This window comes from Lepeophtheirus salmonis, chromosome 8 (assembly GCF_016086655.4).
Source record: "Lepeophtheirus salmonis chromosome 8, UVic_Lsal_1.4, whole genome shotgun sequence".
Taxonomy (NCBI): Eukaryota; Metazoa; Arthropoda; class Copepoda; order Siphonostomatoida; family Caligidae; genus Lepeophtheirus; species Lepeophtheirus salmonis.
The window spans coordinates 7148067-7173025 of NC_052138.2; the positions used below are offsets into that span (position 1 = coordinate 7148067).

General features: G+C 29.5%; 1 protein-coding gene across 8 annotated transcripts in view; it reads right to left on the reverse strand.

Annotated features, from left to right (window-relative positions):
• The window catches only part of LOC121122478 (calcium voltage-gated channel subunit cacophony), a 107154-nt gene that overhangs the window by 11792 nt on the left and 70403 nt on the right, over nucleotides 1-24959 (reverse strand). For 3 of the 8 annotated variants that reach the window (XM_071890263.1, XM_071890262.1, XM_040717472.2), the window contains exons 24-31: nucleotides 20695-20805; nucleotides 10363-10446; nucleotides 10164-10280; nucleotides 7950-8107; nucleotides 6537-6845; nucleotides 5748-6055; nucleotides 4127-4227; nucleotides 149-367 (exon numbers count right to left, since the gene is read on the reverse strand). In XM_071890263.1, the coding sequence (XP_071746364.1) occupies nucleotides 149-367; nucleotides 4127-4227; nucleotides 5748-6055; nucleotides 6537-6845; nucleotides 7950-8107; nucleotides 10164-10280; nucleotides 10363-10446; nucleotides 20695-20805 (1407 nt within the window). Of the gene's footprint in view, nucleotides 1-148; nucleotides 368-4126; nucleotides 4228-5747; nucleotides 6056-6536; nucleotides 6846-7949; nucleotides 8108-10163; nucleotides 10281-10362; nucleotides 10447-14185; nucleotides 14297-20694; nucleotides 20806-24959 lie in introns of all 8 variants that reach the window. The other 5 variants (XM_071890267.1, XM_071890265.1, XM_071890266.1 and 2 more) reach the window with 3 other exon arrangements.

Sequence of the window (24959 nt, forward strand, 5' to 3'; positions counted from 1 at the left end):
TTAGGGACCCCTGACGGAAAAACCGGCACATTATACAACATGAGTAAACCTTTTTAAATGATTAATTATGAATAGATGTCGAACAATTTTCCGTCGGACAATTATTATTTCCCCATCATTTGAATTGTAACACACATTATCATGTAACCTTTGAATAACGATGTGATTGATACTGTTGTGGAGTTGATTGTTGATGGCACTCATCCTGAAAATGAAGACGTCTTGGACCCATTTGGTGGTGGTGGTGTTGAGGGTGTTGACTATGAGTATTTGGGATTGGAGCACACTCATGAGTGTCAGCCCCTCCACCTCTTTTCTCACTTTCATTCATCCCAATATCCATAATTCTCTCAAGAAGAGAACCCCTCTGAAATTTAGTGCGTTAGAAATAATTGGGAAGAAAAGAGGTAGGCTCATCTTCATTCATCACGTAAAGGACTCGGCACTATGCACATAGTGCATAATCCTTTGTAGAGGTTCTTTCGTTATTTGACTACAACACACTTCACAACACTGATTTATTAACCACTGCTTTTTCAGCTTCCTTTTTTTTATTGGACCAACTAAGGGCTTCTTTTCTTTTAGTAAAATAGTTGTGACATGAAAATGGTAATTGAATTAAATGTCTAAAGGAGTTCAAATATATATATTTTTTTGAGTTGATTTATTCATAAGTATTTTACTAAATAAGTCCTAAGAGTCCTTAGTCGGTCAAAAATAGGGAGGTGAAAAAGAGTGCATGTTCCATGTAGTGAGTACTCCTTGCCTCACTTAATAATATTTCTTACTGGTTCTTTGTCCCATTTACTACTACTATGATATCGTATGATTTTTACTTATTTATTAGGGTGGACCTAAAAACCCATTGTTTTAATTTTAGTTGATCTTCCTTTCATTGTATTTCCTTCATAATAAGACTTTTTGTGTAAAGTATTTTTACCTTTAATTAATAATGGCCCTTGCATCGGAATGTTTTGTCCTATATTGATAGTGGCATCTGCAGAAGATGGGCAGAAGGGGCTATAGCCCCCTCCAAATGAAGGAATTTTTACTTATTACTCGAAAATTTCAAAAATTAGAAAAAATTGAAATTTATTTTTTTGAGAATATTGAATATTTTTTCTAAAAAATTAAATATTTGAAATTGAATTGCAATAAAATTTATTTTTTTGTGAAAAGTTGTAAACTTTTGATATTTTTTGTGAAAAAATGTGAATTTATAAATTTTTTTACAAAAAATTTAGTTTTCTTGGGAATAGCTTTGGATTTTTAATTTTTTTCTCTAAAAAAATTTAATATTTGAATTTTTTTGAGAAATATTACATTTTCTATGAACAGTTATGGATTTTATAAATTTTTGTGAAAAGCTATAAATTTTTGAATATTTTTTCCAAAAAATTAAATATTTGCAATTGAATTCCAATAAAATTTAATTTTTTGTGATAAGTTGTGAACTTTTGATATTTTTTGTGAAAAAATGTGAATTTATAAATTTTTTCCAAAAAATTTAGTTTTTTTATGGAATAGCTATGGATTTTTCATTTTTTTTTCTAAAAAAATTTAATATTTGAAATTTTTTCCAGAAATATTACATTTTTTATGAACAGTTATGGAATTTTGTAATTTTTTGTGAAAAGCTGGAAATTTTTGAAATTTTTTCCCAAAAATTTAATATTTGAAATTAAGTTTAAAAAAAATAATTTTTGAAATGTTTTTCCAAATAATTCAAATAAAGTCTAAAATTTTCTGCAGACGCCCCTGATTGAAATTTTTTGAATCTCCATTTTATGTACAATAGCAATTTTGTCTTTAATCATTAATCCAATATTTTAGGCTAATATTTTTACAATATCTTCACTGGTTTAGTGGTTAATGTAGTTTTAATATTCAATCCATGTTAAAGAATCAATTAGATGATTAAATAATTATTGTATTAGAAAGTACTTTATCTACAAAACGAATGATGTATCTTCTCGGGTATACTATATACCTTTTCCCGCAGGTCATTCTTTCTATCTCAAAATTGGAGACCGGGAGATTGAAAAGTTGAAATTTAATATGGAATGTGTCTAGTTTAAAATAAATTTGTTTGTAAATAAGGCGACAGAGAGTGTTGCTGTACTGCCCCAAAATAATACAACTCCCTGATTGATAATTATCATTATTACATACAAGAGACACCAGTCCCCTCAAGCAACCTATACTTTCATTAGCCCAGGTTAATGAAAAGTTACATAACCTTGCAGATAATATGTATTTTTTTGTTAACTAATGTCCAATTATCGACTTCTTTTAATAAGAAGTGGAGGAGATGGTGAGTTTGTCTCTTATGAAGAATTTGAAGGGGAAGGAGGACTCGGAGTCGATCTGTGGGCTGATGAATGATGTCAAGATACAAAAATGTGATCTCCTCCAACCTCATCTTCCAAGCACCGGTGGCAGAATGTGTTGACAAATGTAGGGGGAGGATAAATCCTATAATGGTGACGTCATCAAGGGTGTGGGGGGGGGCTGACAAGAGTATTTCTTCTGTGGAGGAGGGGATATGGGTCCTCCAAAAAGTCGAGATTCCACTCTTTTTATTCCAATAATATATTTATCGCGGAACTTAACTTCGTTTCACTAAGTTAAGTTATTTATTTATTATTAAAAGGGTCCAATAATTCAACTTTGACTTTCCGCTTATGTAGTCTACAATTTCGAGATAGAAGGATATAATTTTGGGGACATCCCCGGAAGAGTACATCAAAGAAATGCTGCAAAGTTCAGAAATTTACAAATTTTAGTCAAAAATTTTGAAGAGCCATCCTGAGCCACACGTCTGAATGTCACTAAAATGTTTCAAGAATATGTTTTGCACTTTTAAAACCAATTGAGAGGGTGAGTGAGTGAAAATGACCTTAAAGATCACTTTCAGAGACACCCTAATGTATATAGAATATACAGTATTCCTTCATTTCCCCCGCCCTCACTTTGTACCCCTCAGTCAAAGTATTATTCTTATATATATACATATTATGTTCAAAAATTCATTAGCTGAGGAAAAGAAAGGTAACAAAAGCCAGTAGTTATAATAGCAATAACAGGAATGTGAATAAAGCAGGAAAAATAAAAGGGGTTATTCCAATGAAAAGTTCTGCATAACTGGATATGTGGCCCATCAGCACAAAAACAAGCTTGAATGATTTTTTTCCAAAATAGAGTTTTATAATTATCGTTTATTGCTATGAGCCAATTATTCTAATAATCCCATATATTTGATAGGGACCATATCGGGGCAATATAAGTCTCTTAAATCAAATTTGGGAAAACAATCCAAAAAATTACAAGCTTTTTTGAAAAATTACATTCTTCTGAAAAAAAAATACAAAAAATTAAAGTTTTTCTGAAAAAAATTTTAAAATCCAGAGCCTTCACAAAAAATTAAATTTTTTTCCAAAAAATTTCAAAAATACAGATCTGTTCACAAAAAAGGAAATTTTTTGAAGGAAATACTTTAAAATTAAATTTCAAATATTGAATTTTTCTGAAAAATAAACTGAAAAAATAAATTTTTTGAAAAAAAAATCCAAAAATCGACAGTTATTCATCAAAACCATCCCGACCTGTTTACAAAAAATGAAATTTTTCAGAAAAAATTTCAAATATTCATAACTATTCACAAGAAATTAAATTTCTTGGAAAAAAAAATCAAAAATCCAGAGTAGTTGATAAAATATGATTTTTGTTCCAAAAAAATTTCAACCATAAAATTTTTAGGGAAAAAATTTGAAAAATTAAATCAAATTTGAATTATTAGATATTCTAGTAAAAAGGAAAATTCCTTATTAGTTATTTTGGGGGATGGGGGCTACATCCCGTCCAGACCACCCCTGCAGACACTTGTGCATGTTCTTGATGAAATAAGATTTAAATCTTATTAAATAAAAATGTACAATTTATTTAGATACATTGTATGTATATAAGTTGGGATTTTTCTTGATTTCTGTTAAAAAAATATTTTCATGTTGAGGCACCACATATGATTACATTGCTACTTATGTATTTTATGTTACTTTTTAATGATATATGTGTATTTTCTTATGTATAAAGAAAGTCAATAAAAAAACAAAACAAATGAACTAACCTTCTGTGTTGGAATGTTCCCGAAACGAGAGCCTTTCCAATTGTCCAAAATGAGAAGACCCCCATAGATCTTCCCAATCGTGAGCTTCCCTTTACCAATTTCTACAATAACAAAATAGTTGGTATTTGAATCCAGGTTCATACCAATAGTTGATAGCAAAATTTTAACTTTTTTTTCCTCCTTGGATTGAGTTCTCAGGTGTAGGAGATCATAATTTTTAACGAGAAGAACTTTAATTTTGCTCGAATAAATAATTCAATAAAAGTTTGTGAAAAGCATATTTAAAAAAAAATTATTTTGATGACCTTTTTTTATAAAGACATTTTTCTAATGACCTTTTTTTATAAAGACATTTTTTCTAATGACCTTTTTTATAAAGACATTTTTTCTAATGACCTTTTTTATAAAGACATGTCTTGCATGACTTTAAAAAAAACTCTGTGATAACCTTTTTTTAAAAAGAAATTTCAGTGATGACCTTTATTTATAAAGACATTTCATTGATTACCTTTGTTTATACAAAAATGTTATTTAAAAAGAAGTTTATTAGAATGATGGCAGCAGTGTTATTAGAAAAACCATTTTTTTTTCATTTGTGGCTTTTTAATAAAACAAAAATTATTTCACAAATTAAATTCCTTAATTTGAGAGTAAGAGACAATTTTTCCTATCTCCTACACTTATGATTGAGATGGTATGTTTTTAACTGCTTTTAATTAAAAAAAAATCAAAGTGGTATAAATAACTCGAAATTTCTGGTTTTGTGACCTATATACATAAATACTCCTTATTTGAAGACAAAAAATTATTAGAACATTTATATGATTATTTTTAAATTTTCTTTTAATTGGTCAGTTGAGTTGCAATAATTACGTAAAAGTAAAGATTATAGTATTAGAATTTCTCCGTTTAACCCAGGAATGGTCTTTGACGTAAATATCCATAACGTTTTTATTTACTTCTCTAAGAGAGAACGTGAATCGAACTTGCGAACATTGAGTTCAAGAGATATACAATTTAGTGTTATCTTTTCCCTTCAAGGATATAAGTAAAAGAGAAAAACATAAAAATAGTTTGTAGACACATGTTTCCAGATTCAAAAACACTTTTGATTATTTATGTAACTATTTTCTTTTGATTCGGTGACAGGGCCTTGTAACTTGTAAATACAAGAAAGGAAGAAAAATTCACATTCTCTTTGGAATTCTAAAAAATTATCCTTTATGATCAAAATGTTAGCTAGAATGGACACTCGGTAGAGTGGAAACCTCCTCCTAAAATCAATGTATGATACATCTGTTCAACTTCATTGGCAGAGGTAAAAATCAATTTTGATGTAAGGTAAGGATATACAAACTTTTTTTTTTAGAAAGCACTCTAAAAAATTAATTTTTTAAAAGTTATTTATGATTTGTTACTGGGACCAATATTTTTTGACAAATACTAAACTATCGAGCATAAGTAGTTCACAGTATATTAAATGTTGTATCGGTAGGCCAGAAATTCAGACAATTAGCATCATGCTTTTCATTTTTATATTTCTTGAGGTAAAAGCAATCCAAGGGGAAAAAGTTGTTAACTAGTGTTGATGATATAATTAATTATTATTTTGTTTCCTTACCCCTCGTTGTAGGTACAAGAAGTTCAATTTTATCCTTGGCCGTAAAAGGCCAAACTTTGAGAATCGTGTCCCTTAGCTCCACATCCGCTTGATCCATTTCCTCTGCAGCTCTCATTTTGATGCTTAGATTCTCTCGAATGAGTGCAAAAAGCGTGGTTGTGAAATTCACTTTTCCCTCAGAGTTCAGAGGCATATTCATTCGAATCAATTTTTTGTAGGCTAGACGATCCGGACATTTTGAGCCAAAGCCCAGTGGAGGATCCATGTTTTTGAGCATGTCATACATCTCTGTATAGTGTATCCGACCCCTAAAGAATAGAGTTATATAGTTGGTATCCATAATATGTAAAATAGATAGTGTTGGATGAGTCTAAAAAAGCTAAAAAGACTGCAGTCCAGGTTTTCATACATATTTAGAGTAATCAGACCGGTACTTATGAGTTTTTATGGGAATTATAACAGCTTAAATGACGTAGTTACGAACTGAGTCATTTCAGCTGTTTAAGTTTTAGCAGGACCTCTTTCCAAGAGACGAAATACCCAAAGTTTAAAGTAGAGGTGATTGGCTAGAAACTATTATTATGGTTCTAGCTATTAATCATTCTTTTCTTCGTTTTTATATTCTTAAATCCTGGCCAGGAGTGAAGAAAATAAAAAGAAGCTGTAAGACTGACTTATCCGTCCTAAAGACTGATTAATGTTGAATGACCGATTAGAAAAAAGACTGATTACGGAAGAAGTCCAAAGACTGATCCAACACTAATAAATTGATAAATAGTTTGTCATTACGTGGCGCAGGGATCATATTCTGCCCAAATCCGTATGAATTCATCCAAATGATGAGCCCCCAAAATGGAGGAGTCTCGTGTTAAATAATCAAAGTTGTCCATAATGACAGCCACAAAGAGATTCAGCATAAGAAAGGAGCAAAGAAATATAAAGGATACAAAATAAACATAGGTAAAGCCGGATCCACATTTCTTGGTCTTGTCCACAATCTCTCCTGTCGTTTCGTTAATATGAAGAGCTCTGGGATCACAGTCTCGACCGTCTTCACAGGAGAGCATGATACTTGGCCAAGCCTCTCCTGTTGCACACCTAATGAGTAATGAAAAGATGAAAAAGTGTAACATTCTACATACTTTAAGTCAACCAGCAAACATTTTGTTGGCATATAACGAGCAGCTAGTTATGTGCTAAGCCAGCGTTATTTAGCCATTAGTGAACTCTTCTTTGTAATGTTATTTATAGTATGTAATTGTTAGCGGCTCTAGGTACTTTCCCCTTAAACCATTTTGCCTTAATATTTAAATACATCATGTTTATACGTCGTAATTGTTTATTTTTGGTTGAAATTGATATTCTTTTTGAATTAAAATATGTAACTATAAAATGCATTAATTGGTTGCTTTCTTAATGAAAATGATGGAATTTTGTTCCAAAATTTCAATGCATACATACTATCAAAATCTTACTATATAATAAATTCAAACCAGAGACAAACTATGACATAAAGTTAGTACATTAAATGAAATAAACTAACACGGCAACGGTTCGAATCAAAGAATATCTAATTACTTCTCCGTTATCAATTATCATTAGATATGATGGAATTGGAAATGACTTATGGATTGACGATCATGTATAATATGAAACAAAATCATCATTCAATTATTATTCAAACAGAAAAACCGATTTAATGTTTTTATAAAAAATAAACACAACATAATTTGATTAAGAAATACAAAGTGAACATCAATTTAAACTAAAAATAAACAATAACAAGCTATAAACCTCTTAACTTCCTATTAAGGGCAAATTTTCTTGTGGCAAAATGGCTTTAAGGGAAAATGTCTCAAGGCAAAAGTACCAGGCACTATTCTTATACTTCCTATTTTTTTACTCAGTATTAGAGCGCTAACAAGTGTATACAAAATACATACTTTATATGCATTGGGCATTGTAATTTTTGTTGGGGATTTTCATTCAAGAAAAATTACCCTGTAGGAAAATTCCAAATTCAGTACTTTAGCAAATGAAATGTTGAAACCTTTTGAAACTAACTAATCGATGTTTATCAATACATATATGCTATATTGAAGTATTGTTCAGCCTGAAATTTTGAATAAATAACAGGCAATTTTCCTCTAGGGCAATGTTTCTAGAATCAATAAATACATTATATACCATACATATTTATACCTAAATAAGAGTAAAAGACCACCAAAAAAAGATCTAAAATTGTTATGTCGCTCGATTGCAGACTCTGGATCTAATTTGATGTTTCCAAAGACTTGCATTCCAATGATGGTATATATAAAAAACAACATGGCCATGAGGAGGCAAACATAGGGAAGAGCCTAAATAATGCAATAAAAAAGAATATATTATGTTAATTTATAAATATCTATATGTTGAGTGGTCCTTAAATCGAAATGTTCGGGAAGGAGGGGGAAGGGGGGGCTGCATAGTCAAAAAAGGAAAAAAAATATATATTTATCAATGCTTAGAGGTTTCACGCCACCTTTGAAGTTTCTAAAGTTCACATTTTTTTTGTAAAAAAAAAAATAGCCTTCTCACTTGAAATGATTAAAAATACAGATTTTAATTAGAAAATAACTATATTCAGGGGCGTTCGCAGGATTATTATATATATATTGATTTTTGAGTTTAAAAAAAAAAAAAAAAAAAAAAAAAAAAAAAATTTTTTTTATTGTGAGCCCTGTGAAAAATTTACTAGTCCAGAACACTACAAATATTGAATCATTTTTAGACTCGTACTTTTGTTTCAAAATAAGGTAAGTTGTGGAGTTATAAAAATAAATAATAATAAATTTTGTTTGAAGTGAGAAATTTATACATAGTTTAAAGAACTACTTAAAAATGAACTTGTATTTTGACAATTATTATCCATGTTCCAAAAGAAAGAGCCATTCAGGAATGCCATTTTTTTTCATTATTTCCCACGCAAAAAATACAAATACTAACGTTAAAAGTAGTATTATCTCAATTGAGAATGTCCAACACGTGACCTGCTCAATGTTTAAATGCGGCCCACTACTCAGTTTCACTTCTAGCAGTATTTTTGAAAAATTATCTCTCTGGGAGGAAAAAATAAGGATTTATTTTCTAAAAAAGAAGATCATTCAATCAAATTATACAACGGAGGAATTTTTTTAAATTTTTTCAAAAAATGAAAAAAAAAATACAAAAATCTCCTAACACTTCTGGACAGGGTTACCAGATTCGTCTTTTTTTTTAAAAGCAGTATGGCTTTGAAAAATTAGATTTGGTCAAAATTTAAAATAAATATGTATTCCATAGTTTTGTTTTATTTTAGACATTTTTCATAAAATTTAATTTATTTGATTATGTGGCCCATTGAAATATTACAACTGGTAATCTGGCCCATTATATTAAAAGGTTGTATATCCTTTATCTAGATCATTATGAGTGTTATTAACAAAAATAATTACTTTAAGAAAAATATTCATGAACATATTTAATATTTAAACTAATTTGAATACTGAGTTGTTTTAACACCTCATCGTGACTAATGGGTTAAGGTACAACATTATATGGGCAAATGGGATAGATGCAGGCCACTCTGCACTAAACTGGCCTGGTTTTTTACTAGCCACGAGCTAGTGGGCTAACATGGCTTTCCAGCCTTGAATTTATTAGTAGTTTTTTCCTAAAATGTATCCTTCATGAATTTAAGGACTAGTCTAGTACAGAAATATAGCGTAAGGTGACCCTATTTTGATTTCCAACTAATACGACTATTTTTTAATTTTGTTTAAAATTTTTATTTATTTTTATGTTTCTTTCTTCATTTTTATAATGTCAATGTTCAATTGTTTGTCCATATGATACTAGAAATCTGTAAGCGAAGGGTCAAGTGCGCCCGCTACAAATAGGTAGAGGAACTGAGAAATTATTACCGTACATAACATACGTTCAAATGGCCATTTATCGATCATTTGTCATATTTCTATGGAAAAAAAAGTGTTTATTGGATTTAATTAGTCAAACATATTCCTAATTAAGAACAACAGGTTTACAATATTCTAATCTAAGTATTTATGAAATTATTTAATTCCAAAATCAAGCCCATCATAGATCTCTTTTTAGATATAGGTGTACAATGTAAATTCGACTAATTGGATCTAATGAAGGTGTGTTTTTTCCATACAAATATGACAAATGACCTTATGAAATGATATAAAATTATTATAGTAATTTCTCAGTTCTTCTATTCCATTTTTAGCGTACACGCTTGATCCACCATTGCTAACATGTTTCTAGTATTATATGGTTTGTTCTAAAACCCCCGGACAGGATATAAAAAGAGAACAAGTCCAGCGGCGACCAGGACAGATGGACACCTTAAGTTACAAAACCATATAGATATACCTTAAATGATTGTATAAAAGTCCATAGAAGTATACGGATCGTATAGCCTTGTCTAAGGAGCTTGATGAGACGAGCAGCTCGAAACAGTCTTAGAAAGCCCACATTGATAAAGTTTTTCTGCAATTAAAAAGAGGGGAAAAGATACAATTATTATCAAAAAAAATAAGAAGTTAAGTACTAATAATGTGGGTCAACTCACAGCAAACTCCACCATGAGAGCATCAACAATGCTACCAACGACCGTGATAAAGTCAAAGGTATTCCATGGGTCCTTAAAGTAACTCTGGGGAAGTATCAGAAGATGTATATAAGTATTGTATATATTAATTAATTATTATAATTGCATTTGGACATTGAATAATGTAAACATTATACTGTCCCGTTTTAGGGTTAATATCCCCTCCCCCTCTCACTAAGACTTTTTCTGCTAGGGGGCAACCAATAAAATGACTTTGTCCATGTCTACGTCATTTCAAGTAATTTTGTAGCGTAGTACATGGGATTTTAAAGTGGAAGATAATCAATTCTAGGCCTCTTGTAATAGTATAAATTGTACATTTATATTTTTTAGTAAATATTTAGTTGAAGATGTAAGTGTTGTATCACAGGGCGTACGCAGGATTTTTTTTTCTTTTTTTTGGGCCGGATTTGCTTTTTTGATTTTTTTCATAAATCCACAGCTGTTGATGAAATTTTTTGGAGATTTTTTACAAAAATCCATAGCTGTTCAACAAAAATTTATTTTTGTAGAAAAAAATTTCAAATATTAAATTTAATAGAAAAAAATTTCAACTATTAAATTTTGTCGAAAAAAAATTCAAAAACCCATAGCTATTCACAAAAATTGATTTTTTAGTAAAAAAAATTAAAAAATCAAAAGCTATTCAAGGAAAATTAAATTTTTGGAAAAAAATTTTTAAATAATTAATTTTTGGAGGTTCGTATATATATATATATATTTGGTGGGGAAGGGGGATAAAGCCCCAACATCCCATCCCCTGGGGACGCCCTTGTATCAGTCTTTAGATATTCTATCTAGTCCAGTATGAGAACCGGTCCTTCAGACAGTTAGTACTAGAACTGATTATAAAAAAAAGAAATAAAGTTAATAAAGAACCAATCTTTATAAGTTTTAGGACTGATATACAGGACTGAACTGGACTGCGGTCTTCAGTCCTAAATAAGGACCAATATAACACGTATAGATACTCAATGACTTGCAGATATCTCTACAATCTAACCCTTGTTGATTAAGAAATAGTTGAAAAAGTTTTTGTTCTTTTTTTTAATAAAAAAGAGAACTCGTTTATGCCATTGAGGGGATCTGGGACCCCAGGTTCAAAATATTTATAAAATCATGCATGCTTAAAAACGGAGAGTGTCCACCCAAAAATCCCCTGTACCACGGTAGAAATAATTTGAGAGACTTCTAACTTTGGCAAAGTTAAATTGTTGATTGCCTTCAGCAGCTGAAAATATCATTGCAATTGGAGGGGGGACAAAATATATGAAAATCAATGCATTAATTTTTTTATGATCATAAAAACAAAGTGAAAGCCATCATGCACTCCCCCTTAGTCCACATTAATTGCTTCCCAATTAACCCTTTCCTCAACCTAATGGGTGGCACTAGGTTCTACGACCTACCAGGTGTGATAGACGACGTACTTCCACCTGCTCCATTTCATAAGATCCTTGATAGTAAAGAATACAATACACTTAAATATTTCATGCATTTCGTAGTAGTTATTTAATTTGCTTTTACAATGTGCTACAATGGAATATATGTATGTTTGAAGAAGACTGTGCAATGATAGAAAATGTTATTTATTCTAAATGATATAGGAGTCAATAGAACTAACCCTCAAGCATGCAAAAACTGCTTCCTTCCTACTGGCCTAATTTCCCAGATGGACGGAATTTGCATGTTCTTTCTTTCTTCTCTCTGTCTCCTTCTATACAGATATATGTAGAACAAATGATATTATTTTGATAATAAACAGCAACAACAAAAAGACATACACTGACAATTATTAATTAATTAATTATTATGAGAATAACAACAAACAACGCTCACATTGAAGAAGAGACAAGATGAAGTATCTTAAAGAAGGAATGAGATATATGTATATGTATATATAAAATAGTTTAGCTTCTCGGTCTTTTAAATTCTCCATAACAATCAAATGAAGACAATCTATTTATTGGGTTCTACTCGTATCGTTATGATTCGGGATGTGAAAATGAACTTATTGTAGTTAGTTTTTTGAAATAAACAAGGATACGATATATTTTCATTTCAGCTACTTTCATTCATTTTGATCATGAGTTGATCTTGTATAATTAAAAGTGGCTGGTTCTACAGAGGGAGGACCCAAGGTTGCAGTAGCATTGAATTAGGAGTCAGTGCAGAGACCTACAATATCAATAAGTCCATCACATCCCCAAACGATCAAGAAGAACCAACACTTCTGTAGCAATAGTATGGCTGACTTCTGGGATGGAATAATGTCTGCCATACCTCTCATTCAAATTTGGATTCGATCCAAGCTGTCATTATGACAGTGCCGTAGGCCATGGGCACGACCTTTATCGTCTAGAGCTACCAATATATTCGCCAGAGTGGCGATGCTGCTATTGCTTGTGAAGGGGGATACATTGAATACAAAATATAGTATTTCAACATTTCATCAATTGATTTTGAGGGGTCTTTTCTTGATTCTATAAAAATAACGTTTTAGTCATTTAAACATGCTATTGCAAGCATTGGATCCCATCCTGTACGTATTTAGGGCTCAAAAAAGGTATTACATAGGATTTTTATTTTTATATGAATCTAGGACCTTCACTTTGAGTTTGCAAGTGCATAAAAAAGCTGGTTGTGTTTATTTAAACAGAATAATTTGGTAATCTGTAAGATATTAGTGTTTTTATTAATTATTTATCTCTATTTTGAACATTCAAATTACGTGTTTGTGTAAATGCCAAATATTTCTGCTCAAAGCAAATGGTCATTTTCCAAATACGTCGTGTCGGATTTAATAGAATTTGATCCCCTGATTCCAAATATGGCCTTATTTTTCCACTTATAGCCTCGCGGCCTTCAGAAAAAGGCCACACATTTTTGGTTATTTTTGGCTATTTTTAAGGTTCAAAGTATTTTTATGCCCTCATAGTTGAAGATAGGGATAAATTATATCAATATATTTTAAAGCTGAATGTTAAAAAGTTCTAATACCATTTTTGAAATGTCTGCATCATACTTTTAACTCGATTTATCTTTGTTTAAAGTGGAAAATAGATGTTTTTTATTCAGAGGCTCATAGCTTCAAGACGAATAGATTCAAAAAGTTTAAACGTATTACATTTGATAACTGAAAGTTTGAATTGTAATTTAAAAAAAGAACCTCTCCAAAAACACTCTATATCGTTGTCAATTTAAGATAAGGGCAGGACAATATCTTAAGGATAAAACTCATTTTTGAATTGATCTCATAATAAAAGTCAATAAGTATTCGTATGTCCCAACTTTTAAAAGAGATAGAATCAAAGAGAGAGAAGAAGAAATGAGATAGAAACAAAGAGAGAGAAAAAGAAAAAGGAAATATATATTATACAATTTGTTATAACATTAAGCCTCATGTCTCAAACTGTATAAATAGATTATTTCAAGCTTCATGGACACAAGAGGACTCGTAGCATATTCGTAGTGAGTAAGGGATTCCAAAAAACAGACATTCAAGGGAGTCCTCGGAGTAAATCCATTTTCTTTTTTTCTCTTTTTGAATCTATTCGTCTTGAAGCTATGCGCTTCTGAATAAAAAGCATTTATTTTCCACTTTAAAGAAAGATAACTCACAACATATATATTTTTTGAGTAGACAAAGAATGGATTGCTATGGGGAAAATAAAGACCCAAGAAGAGTTGGAGTGGAATATAATATGTAAGTACATACAGAGAGTCATATCAGGATGACGAAGAAGAGATCCATAAAGTACAATTAAAATAAATAATAAATTACCCTACAGCCCACTGAAAGAAGTTTCAGGAGGCATTCAATTGTAAAGAAGAATGTAAAAGTGGTGTTCATATAACTTAGGGCATCAGAGAGAAGACTGGGTGCACCATGATGCTGAAAAAAACATGTAGTTTGCACATAATAAAAAATACTTTTGAGGAAGACACACGGAATGGAGTCAGTTAGTTATAGTCAGGTACATGTTCATATATAGTCGGGGGTGAATATGCAGGATTATATTTTTATTAGGGCTATGGGTTTATTGGAATTTTTCTGAAAAAAAAAAATCCAAAACTATTTTTTTTTACATCAATCCCTAGTTATTGTTAAAAAATTAAATTTTTTGTAAAAAAAATTTCAAAAATTTGATTCCAAGTATTAAATTTCTAGAAAAAAAATTAATAAAAATTTATCACTATTCACAAAAAATTAAATTCTTTTGAAAATTAAATTTTTTGGAAACAAATTTCAAAAGTGAAACTTCGTATATTCTATTCAAATTTAATAAATTAAATTTTTTCGAAAGAAATTTCAAAAAAATCAACAGCTATTCACAACAAAGATATTTTTGGATAGAAATTTCAAAAATTAATATTTAAATATTAAATTTTTAGAAAAAAAATTCAAAAATCCACAGCTGTTCACACAAAGTTAGATTTTGTATAAAAAAGTTCAAAAATTAGATTTCAAATATTAAATTTTTTTGAAAAAAAATTCAAAAATCGACAGCTTTTCCCAACAAATTTAATTTTTGGGAAATAAATTGAAAAATTAACATTAAAATATTAAATTTCTTGAAAAATTCCAAAAATCCATACTTTTTATAACAATAAAATAATTTGGGAAAAAACTAAAATTCCATTGGGGGGCTATAGCCCCTTCAGCCCACCCTGTAGACACCTCTGATAGTTAGGGTGACCATATTTTGAGAGGATATTCATATTTTAATTACACATTTCTTTTTAAGTAAATATATTTTGGGTCTTACTTTTATTTAAATTTTTATTTTTAATTAATTTTTAACTTTATTTTCTATTTACGTCAATTTTTAAGATAAAACCCGACATTTCATCATGATCTTTATATAAAATTACCCAAACGGTAAGTAAAAAAAGAAAGGTTGGTCACCCTACGTAGAATATAGATATATTGATGTGATCACAATTGTATTTATCTAATAACATGTTGTCAGAATGTATAAAATACGAATGGTCAAGTCAGTATCAACAGGGGTTCAATGTCTGAAATCTCTCTCCCCTGAATAAAAGTCCACCGTGCCAGTTTATTATAGTACGAGCTCATACATTCTCATGGGCGTCCGCAGGGGGTTGACTGGAGTGGCTAGAGCCCCCACCCCCAATTTTAGGAATGTTTGCTTTTGACTAATTAATTTAATATTGAACAAATAATCAAATTTCTTATAAACACCTGTAGATTTTTGAATTTTTTTTCCAAAAAATTTAATTTTTTGTGAATAGCTGTTAATTTTTGAAATTTTTCTCCTAAAAATTTAATATTTTAAAAATAACCGTGGATTTTGAATTGTTTTTCCAGACAATTTAATGTTTGAAATTTTTGCTAAGAAATTTTGAAAGTTAATATTTCAATTTATTTTTCAAAAAAATTAGTTTTTTGTTAATCGCAGTGGAGTTTTGAATTTTTTTTCTCAAAAAAATTAATTTTTTGTGATTTTTGAATTTTTTTTTCATATAAACTTAAAACTTGAATTTTTTTTCAAAAAAAATTAATTTAAAAAAACAAAAAAAAAACAATTTTTTTATTATTGAAAAAACAAGCCTTCCCCAAAATATAAGGCTGTGAGCTTCCCTGATTATAGTAAAGACTGGGAACAGCTCCAACACTTGTTACTTTTAGTTAAATCACTGTGGTATGTATAATAAAATTGTGATATATATTTGGTAGTTGTCAAGCTTATTAGAAATACAAGGTTATACACTCATCTAACCGTACTTGCTAGAATTTTCAATTTGATGTACTCTACCGATTTCTGGGCAAAACTGGAGGATTTTGACGTCAGAGAGTATAACAACTGTATATTAATAACATATAATACTAGAAATTACATGATTAACAGTAATGGTTTATACTTTTTGAGGTCACTATCAAAAAGCGAAGTCAAACATAGGTCGGAAAAGTGTTATGGTATAATCTTCTATTTCTATTAACCTTGGTAGTTTTCACTTATTGCCGTTCAAGAAAAAGGAGCCTTAAACCCTCCCCAGCAATCGCTCTCAGTCTGCATGGTTATTACAAAGAGGCAAGATACCTTGTATCAGTTCGAGAGAGAGAGATAAAACATTATTGAGTCTTCACCTTTCATCCGTGTCGACTAATTAATTGTCTATACATACAAAATAAATTAAATACACGATATTTCTATAAAAAAGTAATGATTTAGGTTCAAATTATTCATGTTGTATAGATATTTAGGATCTTAAATCCTTAATTGCATTAAAAAAACAAATGTGCCTGGTCTGGAATCATAACAACACACATACACGATAATAATAATAACAGTATTAATTAGAACAATACATATGAGATTTAAAAAAAAAAGTAAGAGTCTTTCCGTATAGATTGTTTTGCCTCTTAGGAAATATATGATTGTATTATAGCCACGATTATCAATCTTCATGCAGGCTGACACTGTTTAAATACGAATAAATTTGCTCATCAACGTGTTATTTAAGTTTTCTTATACAACGTATCTTACGGTGTTATTCCACTTACATAAATTGACCCTGTATTTTGTTGTTAGCTGTCTATTTTTCTGATAGAGATAAAATACATAGAGTGCATGACGATACTGTGCGATAGAAAGGGAAACTCTTTGACGTCACGACAGCAGAGGAAAGGAAAAAGATAGTTGACAAAAACAATCGAAAATATAGTATTTCCTGCTATAAGCTCCAACAATTTTATCAAATTAAAAACATAAATGGCATCTGATTTGTCAGAATAATCTCCCAAATTCATCATTAATATGAGGAGGGGGTATTAATTTATGAAAATGAGAAATTAAATTTTAGTCAAACTTTTTGGATGAAACAGCTATAATTTTTAATTTCGAGTCAACCCCATCTTTCTACCTCAAAAATTACTTTTTCACCCATGAATGAGTCTTTTTAATCTAATTTCAAAGTAATATGAAAAGAAACTCGCAAATTTTGTAATTAAAAGCATTTTTATGTTTAAACAATAGCATTATAACACTTTGAGTTTATAAAGCTCAGTTTTAAGGTCATATAAAAAGTCAAAGATCACAAAAAAGGTCAATTTCTTCTAAATTTTTATTTTAATCTGTGTACTATAGTGTCCAATTTTTAGAGTGACCTAATAATTCGATATTTTGTTTTATTTTAATCAAAAAGTTATAATTGTAAAGTTTTAGTCTTCAAAGAGCGTTTTTTTACCTATTTAGCCACTTAAAAATAGCTTTTTTTTAACGACATTCTCTAGTTGTAAGGGGATTCAAAAGTTTCAATTTTAAAGTTATGTTGGTGAATTTGTAAAGTTTCATTAAAGTTCCTATTCTCAAGTGATACATAAAAATGTAATCCTTATTTTTCATTTTGAAGAAGGAAAAGAATTACCCGCTAATAAAATTTTATTTTTGTCCAGAGTGTGTAGCGAGAGGTTTTGTTGATGTATGATCTATGTACTCTTGTACATAGTTTTTTGTTGTAGAGTATAGTATAAATATGTGTCATCGTTTATTGTTGATCGTGTAAACTATGAGGAAAGGTATATATTACTTGTTGTTATTATATATGTAAATATTGTAGATTACAGATAAGTAGAATTAAACCCATTAATATTTTTCAAAGGCCAAATAAAATTATATTTTAATTGAAAATATATATATATATACTACATAAAATAATCTGTTTGAAAATACTATATTAACCTATTGACAAATCTAAATTCATATAATTATTGTAATAAATTATTATTATTACAATACACATTTAATAAATAAAAATATTTAGAGCGCCCCTGTATGTTTTTAACTTACTTAACTTTTACATTTTGAATGTTTTAATCAACTATTACTAGTTTTTTTGACGATGTTAACTTCTTCTTCACATCATCCCTCTTATATATTTTATCTCTATGATTTTTCTACATATCATCCCTTATCAGTGCTCTGACATGACGTTACCTCAATAGCATACAAATTTACGATGTATGTATTTGGTTGTCAGCTGTCTTTGCTCTTCCTTCTTTTCCCCTGATCAGTGTTCCGATCATAAGCTTGAACAGAGTCTTTTCACGTGACATCACAATTTTGATGTTGTCCATTTGGGGGGTCTGAACTAAAGAGACTAAAAAAGGAAAGAGGAGACAAAATGGGGAAAATAAAAAGTAAACAAGAACTATGTACATGAATTATGTTCAGGATTCTCGAAATCTCGATCAAAAAATGAATATAGAATATAAATACTAGTGTTGAGACTCGGTCAAGCACCTATTTTTTTTTTCGGTTCGGTCTAAGTTGATTTTTTCTAGAGGGATTTGGACCGAATTTTCGGTCCAGACTACAGTCTCAGACCGTGGACCAATTTTTTCTGTCTCACATTGTAGACCAATTTTAATTCCGTCTCACTTTTTTCAGTCACATATATTATGAGAGACCAATTTTTTATTCTAGATCAACTGTAATTTTTTTTTAAATCTCAAAAGTACACGATAAGTTCTAGAAAAAATACTGTATACATATAAGAGGCGGCGGGATTTATATTAATCACAGTTATCTCTATTTAAACTTCGTATAACGTCATTGCACTTGAAAAAACATATGACGTCATGTTATAAACAAATTATCTGTAACCGAACTAGACCAAATTTTTCCTATGGACCGATCTAGACCGAACTTTTTATTTGAATCGTTCTAGACCGACTTTTTATATGAGACCGGTCCAGACCGAGCTTTTTTGTTTGTCTCAGACCGGTCTAGGATTTCCAGACCAAAACCCAACACTAGTAAGTACCCTTCCTGGATGTTTAGGGTAATGTACTTTTGTTTTAAAATAACTTTTATAATTTTTTAGAGCATAATTATGAATCAGATTCTATGAACTATGGTTTTAATTAATAGTTTAGATTTTTAGTTTATTCTAAAGAAAAATACATATCCCTATATGAAACGTTGACTTGTATTAAATTACAAGCGATGAATCATAGTCAAAGGACGTGATAACAATGAACTGCGCAAGAGATGAAAATAGCGCAGTTCCTATATTTAGACGAATCAGAAGTAGGGATAAGAAAAAAAAATCATGATAGATATACATGACGCCTCTTTCCCTTATAGTCTCTTGAGTCTTAACAATCAAGTTGTATAACAATGAAAACGCTTTTTTCCTTAATATTAAGGGAAATAAAGACTAAATTAAATTAAGGCTTTTATTTATTTAAAATAGCTTCATCAATATTTTTTTTGTATTAAATTTCCATTTTATGTAATAAAAGTATCAACTATGAGCCTCAAAAATGGCTTTGCAATTTGTGACGTCAGTGAAAACCCACTAATTTTGGGCCTTTCTTTCTTGTTCTTTTTGGAATAACACTTACTTTTCATGATAAGAAAAAATACAATAAGGGGACAACAACGACAAACTGGTAAATAACAACGATTACTATCATTACGATAAACAAGGCGTCCGCAGGTTTATATATAAACATTGCTGGCGATTGGTTTTGGAATTTTTAAGAACGAATAAAATTCAAACATTAAAATTTTTTAACAAAAAATGATTTCTTTTGGGAAAAATTTGAAAGATTAAATTTCAAATATTAGATTTTTTGGAAAATCTTTAAAAAATTAAATTTTGGAAAATCTTTGAAAAATTAAATTTTTTGGAAAAAACTTTCAAAAATTAAATTTATGTAAGAAACTATCAAAATTAATTTTTTGGAAAAAACTTTCAAAAAGTTAAATTTTTTGAAAAAAAACTTTCAAAAATTCATAATTGTTCAAAAAAATTAAATTAAAAAAAAAAAGTTTAGAAATTCATATAAATTTTTTTGTTTTTTCAAAAACAAAAAATTAAATGTCTGAATAAATTTCAAAAATTAAATTTTCTAGTAAGAAGCAAAATTTCCTTAATTTTCGGTGAGGCTACAGCCCCTCCAGCCCACCCCTTGCGGACGCCCCTGATACACACACAGACATCCGTTTCATGAACAATTTTTTAATGGGTCGAGGGAGGTATCCAACCGTTCCCTCTTCTGGTTCTGCAACATTAATCAAACAATCATGCAACCAAATATGATTGCAACTCTTTTTAACTTAGTTTACTTAGTGTGTTGTTGTACAAGGATTTAAATTATTGTGAATGATTAATATGTGCAATAATGTACAATGAACTATTATTTTTCAAATCCTTTCCTTAATTTTATGATCATAAAAAATCAATCAATCTTCAAAAACCTTTTGTTGGGCTAATTATATAACTGTATAATTAGCTTCTACAATAGTTGACTCTTACCCTAAATCCAAATGAAAAGATTTTGAGTACACATTCCAGGGTAAAGAATCCAGTTAAAGTGGTGTTCATGTAGTGAAGAGTCACTTTGTAGGTCTCCGTTTGTTTGTAGTACTTTTTATGAATTTTTATGAATGTTTTGAATTCGAGGGATTGTTTTTTATGAAAGGGATTTTGAAGTGTGGGATAAATGAAGAAGAAAAATATGAAAAAATAATAGAATATCAAATCCAAGCGGAAAATGACGGAATTTTAATAATATCTATAAGTATAATTGAATATAAATATGTATGAAGATATGCTCCAATTTATAAATCTTTTTCCAAATTAAAAAACATCTATTGGACGTCTACAACACGTATTAGAACGATTTTTTAAAAATTTTTAAAGTTATGTGTCAAATTTTTCATTTATAAAAAAAAACAAAAAAGATTATACCAAAAAGCCTATCAATCCTTCCTCCAAAGAAAGGGTCCTGCTACCTACCCCAAAAAAAACCTGCGGGGGGAACTGATTACGTCACTATTATATAACCCCCCCCCGACCAACTTATAAAGAAAATACATTCCTTCGCGCCGGTGACTTGACCACAATAATTTATTCAAGAATATAAACTTTTACATAAATTCGCCGCAGGGATATTTTACAGCACGGAAAATTAATCGAGTTTTTATTTTTTGTCATGAAAAGTTTGAACCAGTTTTATTTGGTATACCAATACTATAGTGATTCTGGAGTACTCGCGTATTTAACATTATGCTAACTTAATGTGAAATTGAAACCGTGACTTCCATTGACATTACGTTCTCATAAAAATAATTGTCCGTCCGATAACGCAATTTATGTGCTATAAAATGGTTATTTACAAAACCTCTGATGTCTGTTGACCTTTTCGTTTTATATTTATAGTCCAAAAAGTATGGAAATATTCATACTTATTTGATATCGGAACCTGTTCAACAATATTTATCTATATGACAACGCTCGGTACAAATTATAATTTAAAAACGGAAAATTGAGCAACATATCTCTGCACCGAAAATGTGAGCGGCAAATATACCAATTTTTTCACAATTCACATCTCTACCGATCTTTCTTCAAATATTTCTATTTAAGGGCTATAATTTTTGCCTTAAGAGAAAATGTAAGTGACAGTTGTTTGAGTATATCAACTCTTATTGGACTCGAATTGTTTGACTACCGACGGCCCAATGTACAACACTTAGTCTTGGATCAGTCCTAGGACTGATCCTTTCCTAATCCGCCATTTCATCCCATTTCAGACTTTTTCTTTTTTTATCAGTCAACAGTCCTAAGGATCTTAGCAATCTTAAATTTTCTTCACTCCTAGTTAGAATTGAAGAACATAAAAACTAAGAAGATAATAAATGATATCTAAAACCATAATGATACTGGAGTATTATACGTTCTAGTCACACAACCTCCTTCTTTAAACTTTGAGTATCAATTGTCTCTTTGAAAGAGGGTATGATAAAATTTCAAGAGCTGAAATGACGTAGTTAGTAACTAGGTCATTTAAACTGTTGTTGTTAATATAAAAGAACGATCAGTAGCCTTTTAGGACTGACACATTTTATCAGAACCGGACCGATAGGACTGGAGTTTTTTGATGCCGATCCAATACTGCTAACAATACGTAAGATCTTAAAATTGATCCATAAATTCATACATTTGCAAAATATATATCCTAATGTTTTATCCTATTTAGAATTTAGGGATTTAGAACAAAAATATTACCACTTTCTAAATAGAATATTTATATGCAAAAGGAAAAAAATATAGAAAGAAACAGGCGACGTGAAATGAAGTTTCCACCCCTCTACAAAGTATCCATTAAAAAATATATATAGTTTAAAGGAAGTGACGTTATTTATTAAAGGATTTTTATTACTACTACTAATAATAATTAGTGAACTAATTAACATTTTAGAGTATTTTCATCTGTTGTTTTTTTTGCCAAAAATGAAAAAAAATATACGCTCTCTAACGGATTCGTTCAGTTTTTTTATTTATAGAAAATACCAATTTATATTTGCATAAAGAGGTCCTTTAACAAACATGTCACTCCTCAACAAAATAAATGAGTGCATAAATACAAAACAGTTGAGTTGGAAACTCAGGCAGAGATGGAAACTCATCCAAACGAACAAAAAGTGCTCAAAATGAAAAAAGTAGTATGACATTAATAGAATAATAGGGAAAGTAAAAGCTGAAAGGAACAACTTTTTAAAATAAAAAACTTATTTTTCATTCTTTATAAAAACAAAACAAAAAACAGAACAAAACATTATTTAACGTCAAATGTTAAAAACGGTGTTATATATATTCTGACGACTTTACGTGTTATGATATCTCTTTTTTATCATTTATAAAAGTAAGAATGTCTCTTTAAATATGTGTGCCGTCAATACAAAAGCAAGTAAAGATGATTTTACACTTATATTCTTAATATCAATATCAATAAATAAATATATTCTGATTGATCCATTAGAGGTAGTATTATGTCGATATTTATTTAGGACTGCGGTCCAGTCCAGTGCCACTTGTCGGTTCTTTAAAAAGGTTAAAACAACCCCTCGTGACGTCATTTAGAGTGGTTTCCCTTTTTTATAATTATTCTATTATTCAATCGAATAAATTATTTAATATGTTCGTAGAAATTTTTTGTGAGATATTTGCAATTCTCTAAATATATACACATACTACTATTTGTCTAAATAATTTAAAGGACAGACAGTTAAGGAGCAATTGTCATAAAGACCGGCCTTAATACTGGATTGGACTGGACTGAATAAATAAACACCGACATAAAACTAATTGGAAGTGTTTAAAGTAGCAAAATTCATCTTTGTAGTATTGAAAATATTAGAAATTACTAGTCTATATTTGAAAGGGATCATAATGGAGTCAAATACTGTCCTATAAATCAAATGAAGGCTCTAAACTGGGGCGATTAAATTTTGATTTGTTAAAAAAGTGGATACTTGGTTTTGAGGTTTGAGGTTCTGGTTAATATTTTGAAATTAATAAATTTAAGAGAAAAGTATTATTGATTATGGGTTGTTATTTAATTTATAGAAAATATTTCCCTTGAATGTTACTTTCCAAAAATAATACTTTGGATTATAAACATATGCTTGGTTAAAATTTTTCAGGAAATAATTAAATTTATATTTTTTGAAAAATATTTAAAAAAATTAAATTTCAACTATTTATTGGTTTCCAAAAAAACAACAACAATAATCCACAGCTATTAACAAAAAAATTAAATTTTTAGGATAAAAATTCAAATATTAACTTTTTTGGAAAAATGTTTCAAAAATCTACAGCTATTCACAAAACATATAACTTTTCGGAAAATATTTCAAAAATAGAATTTTAAATATTAAATTTTTTTTGAAAAAAATTTCAAGACATAAATAACTATTCTGGAAAAAATTGAAAAATCATCAGCTGCTCCAAAAAGATTGAATTTCTTGAGAAAAAAAAAGATCAAATTTAAAGAATCACATGATGTTCACAGAAAATTAAATTAAAAAAAAAAAATCCAATATTAAATTTTCTAATACAAAGCAAAAAAATTCCATAATTTGGAGAGGCTACGCCCCTCCAGCCTACCCGCTGCGGGCGCTAATGATGTGTACAAGTTGCAATCAAAATATGGTTTTAAATGAAGGATTTATAGTACTTGGGATGAAAATAATAATGTATATTATTATTAAATACTTAAAAGATAAGAAGGAAATTATATTATCAATTAATAGTGGGTATTTGAATGACCAATTTGGTCATTACACCTAAAACTACATTTTAAAACGAAGACATTGCAAGGTGCACACATCATATATAAATTTTGATGAAAATACTTTAAATACTTTCTTTAATTTATAATTTACTATTTAACTCGTTTTTTAACATATGCTTTTCTTCCTTGAGCAGTTTATGAATATGTAAAAAAGGCATTGGACGCTGTAAGCAGGGTATAAAAAAAGAATATGTCTTGGTAAGGAGTAAGTGGCTTTTCCCATCTCTTTAACATTATTGGGTCCCACTACTTATCCCACAAATTTGAAAACCAGGCCTAGTATCGACTGGAAATTGTCGATGAAGTATTGGGCTGTAAAAACTAATAATTTATTTAATTTCCTGGATTTTTCGTTCTGGATTTTTTGTGTTAACTCACCACCAGAGCCGTCCACAGGGTTCTATTTTGGGTTGGGCTTGGTTTTTTGATTTAAAAAAACAAT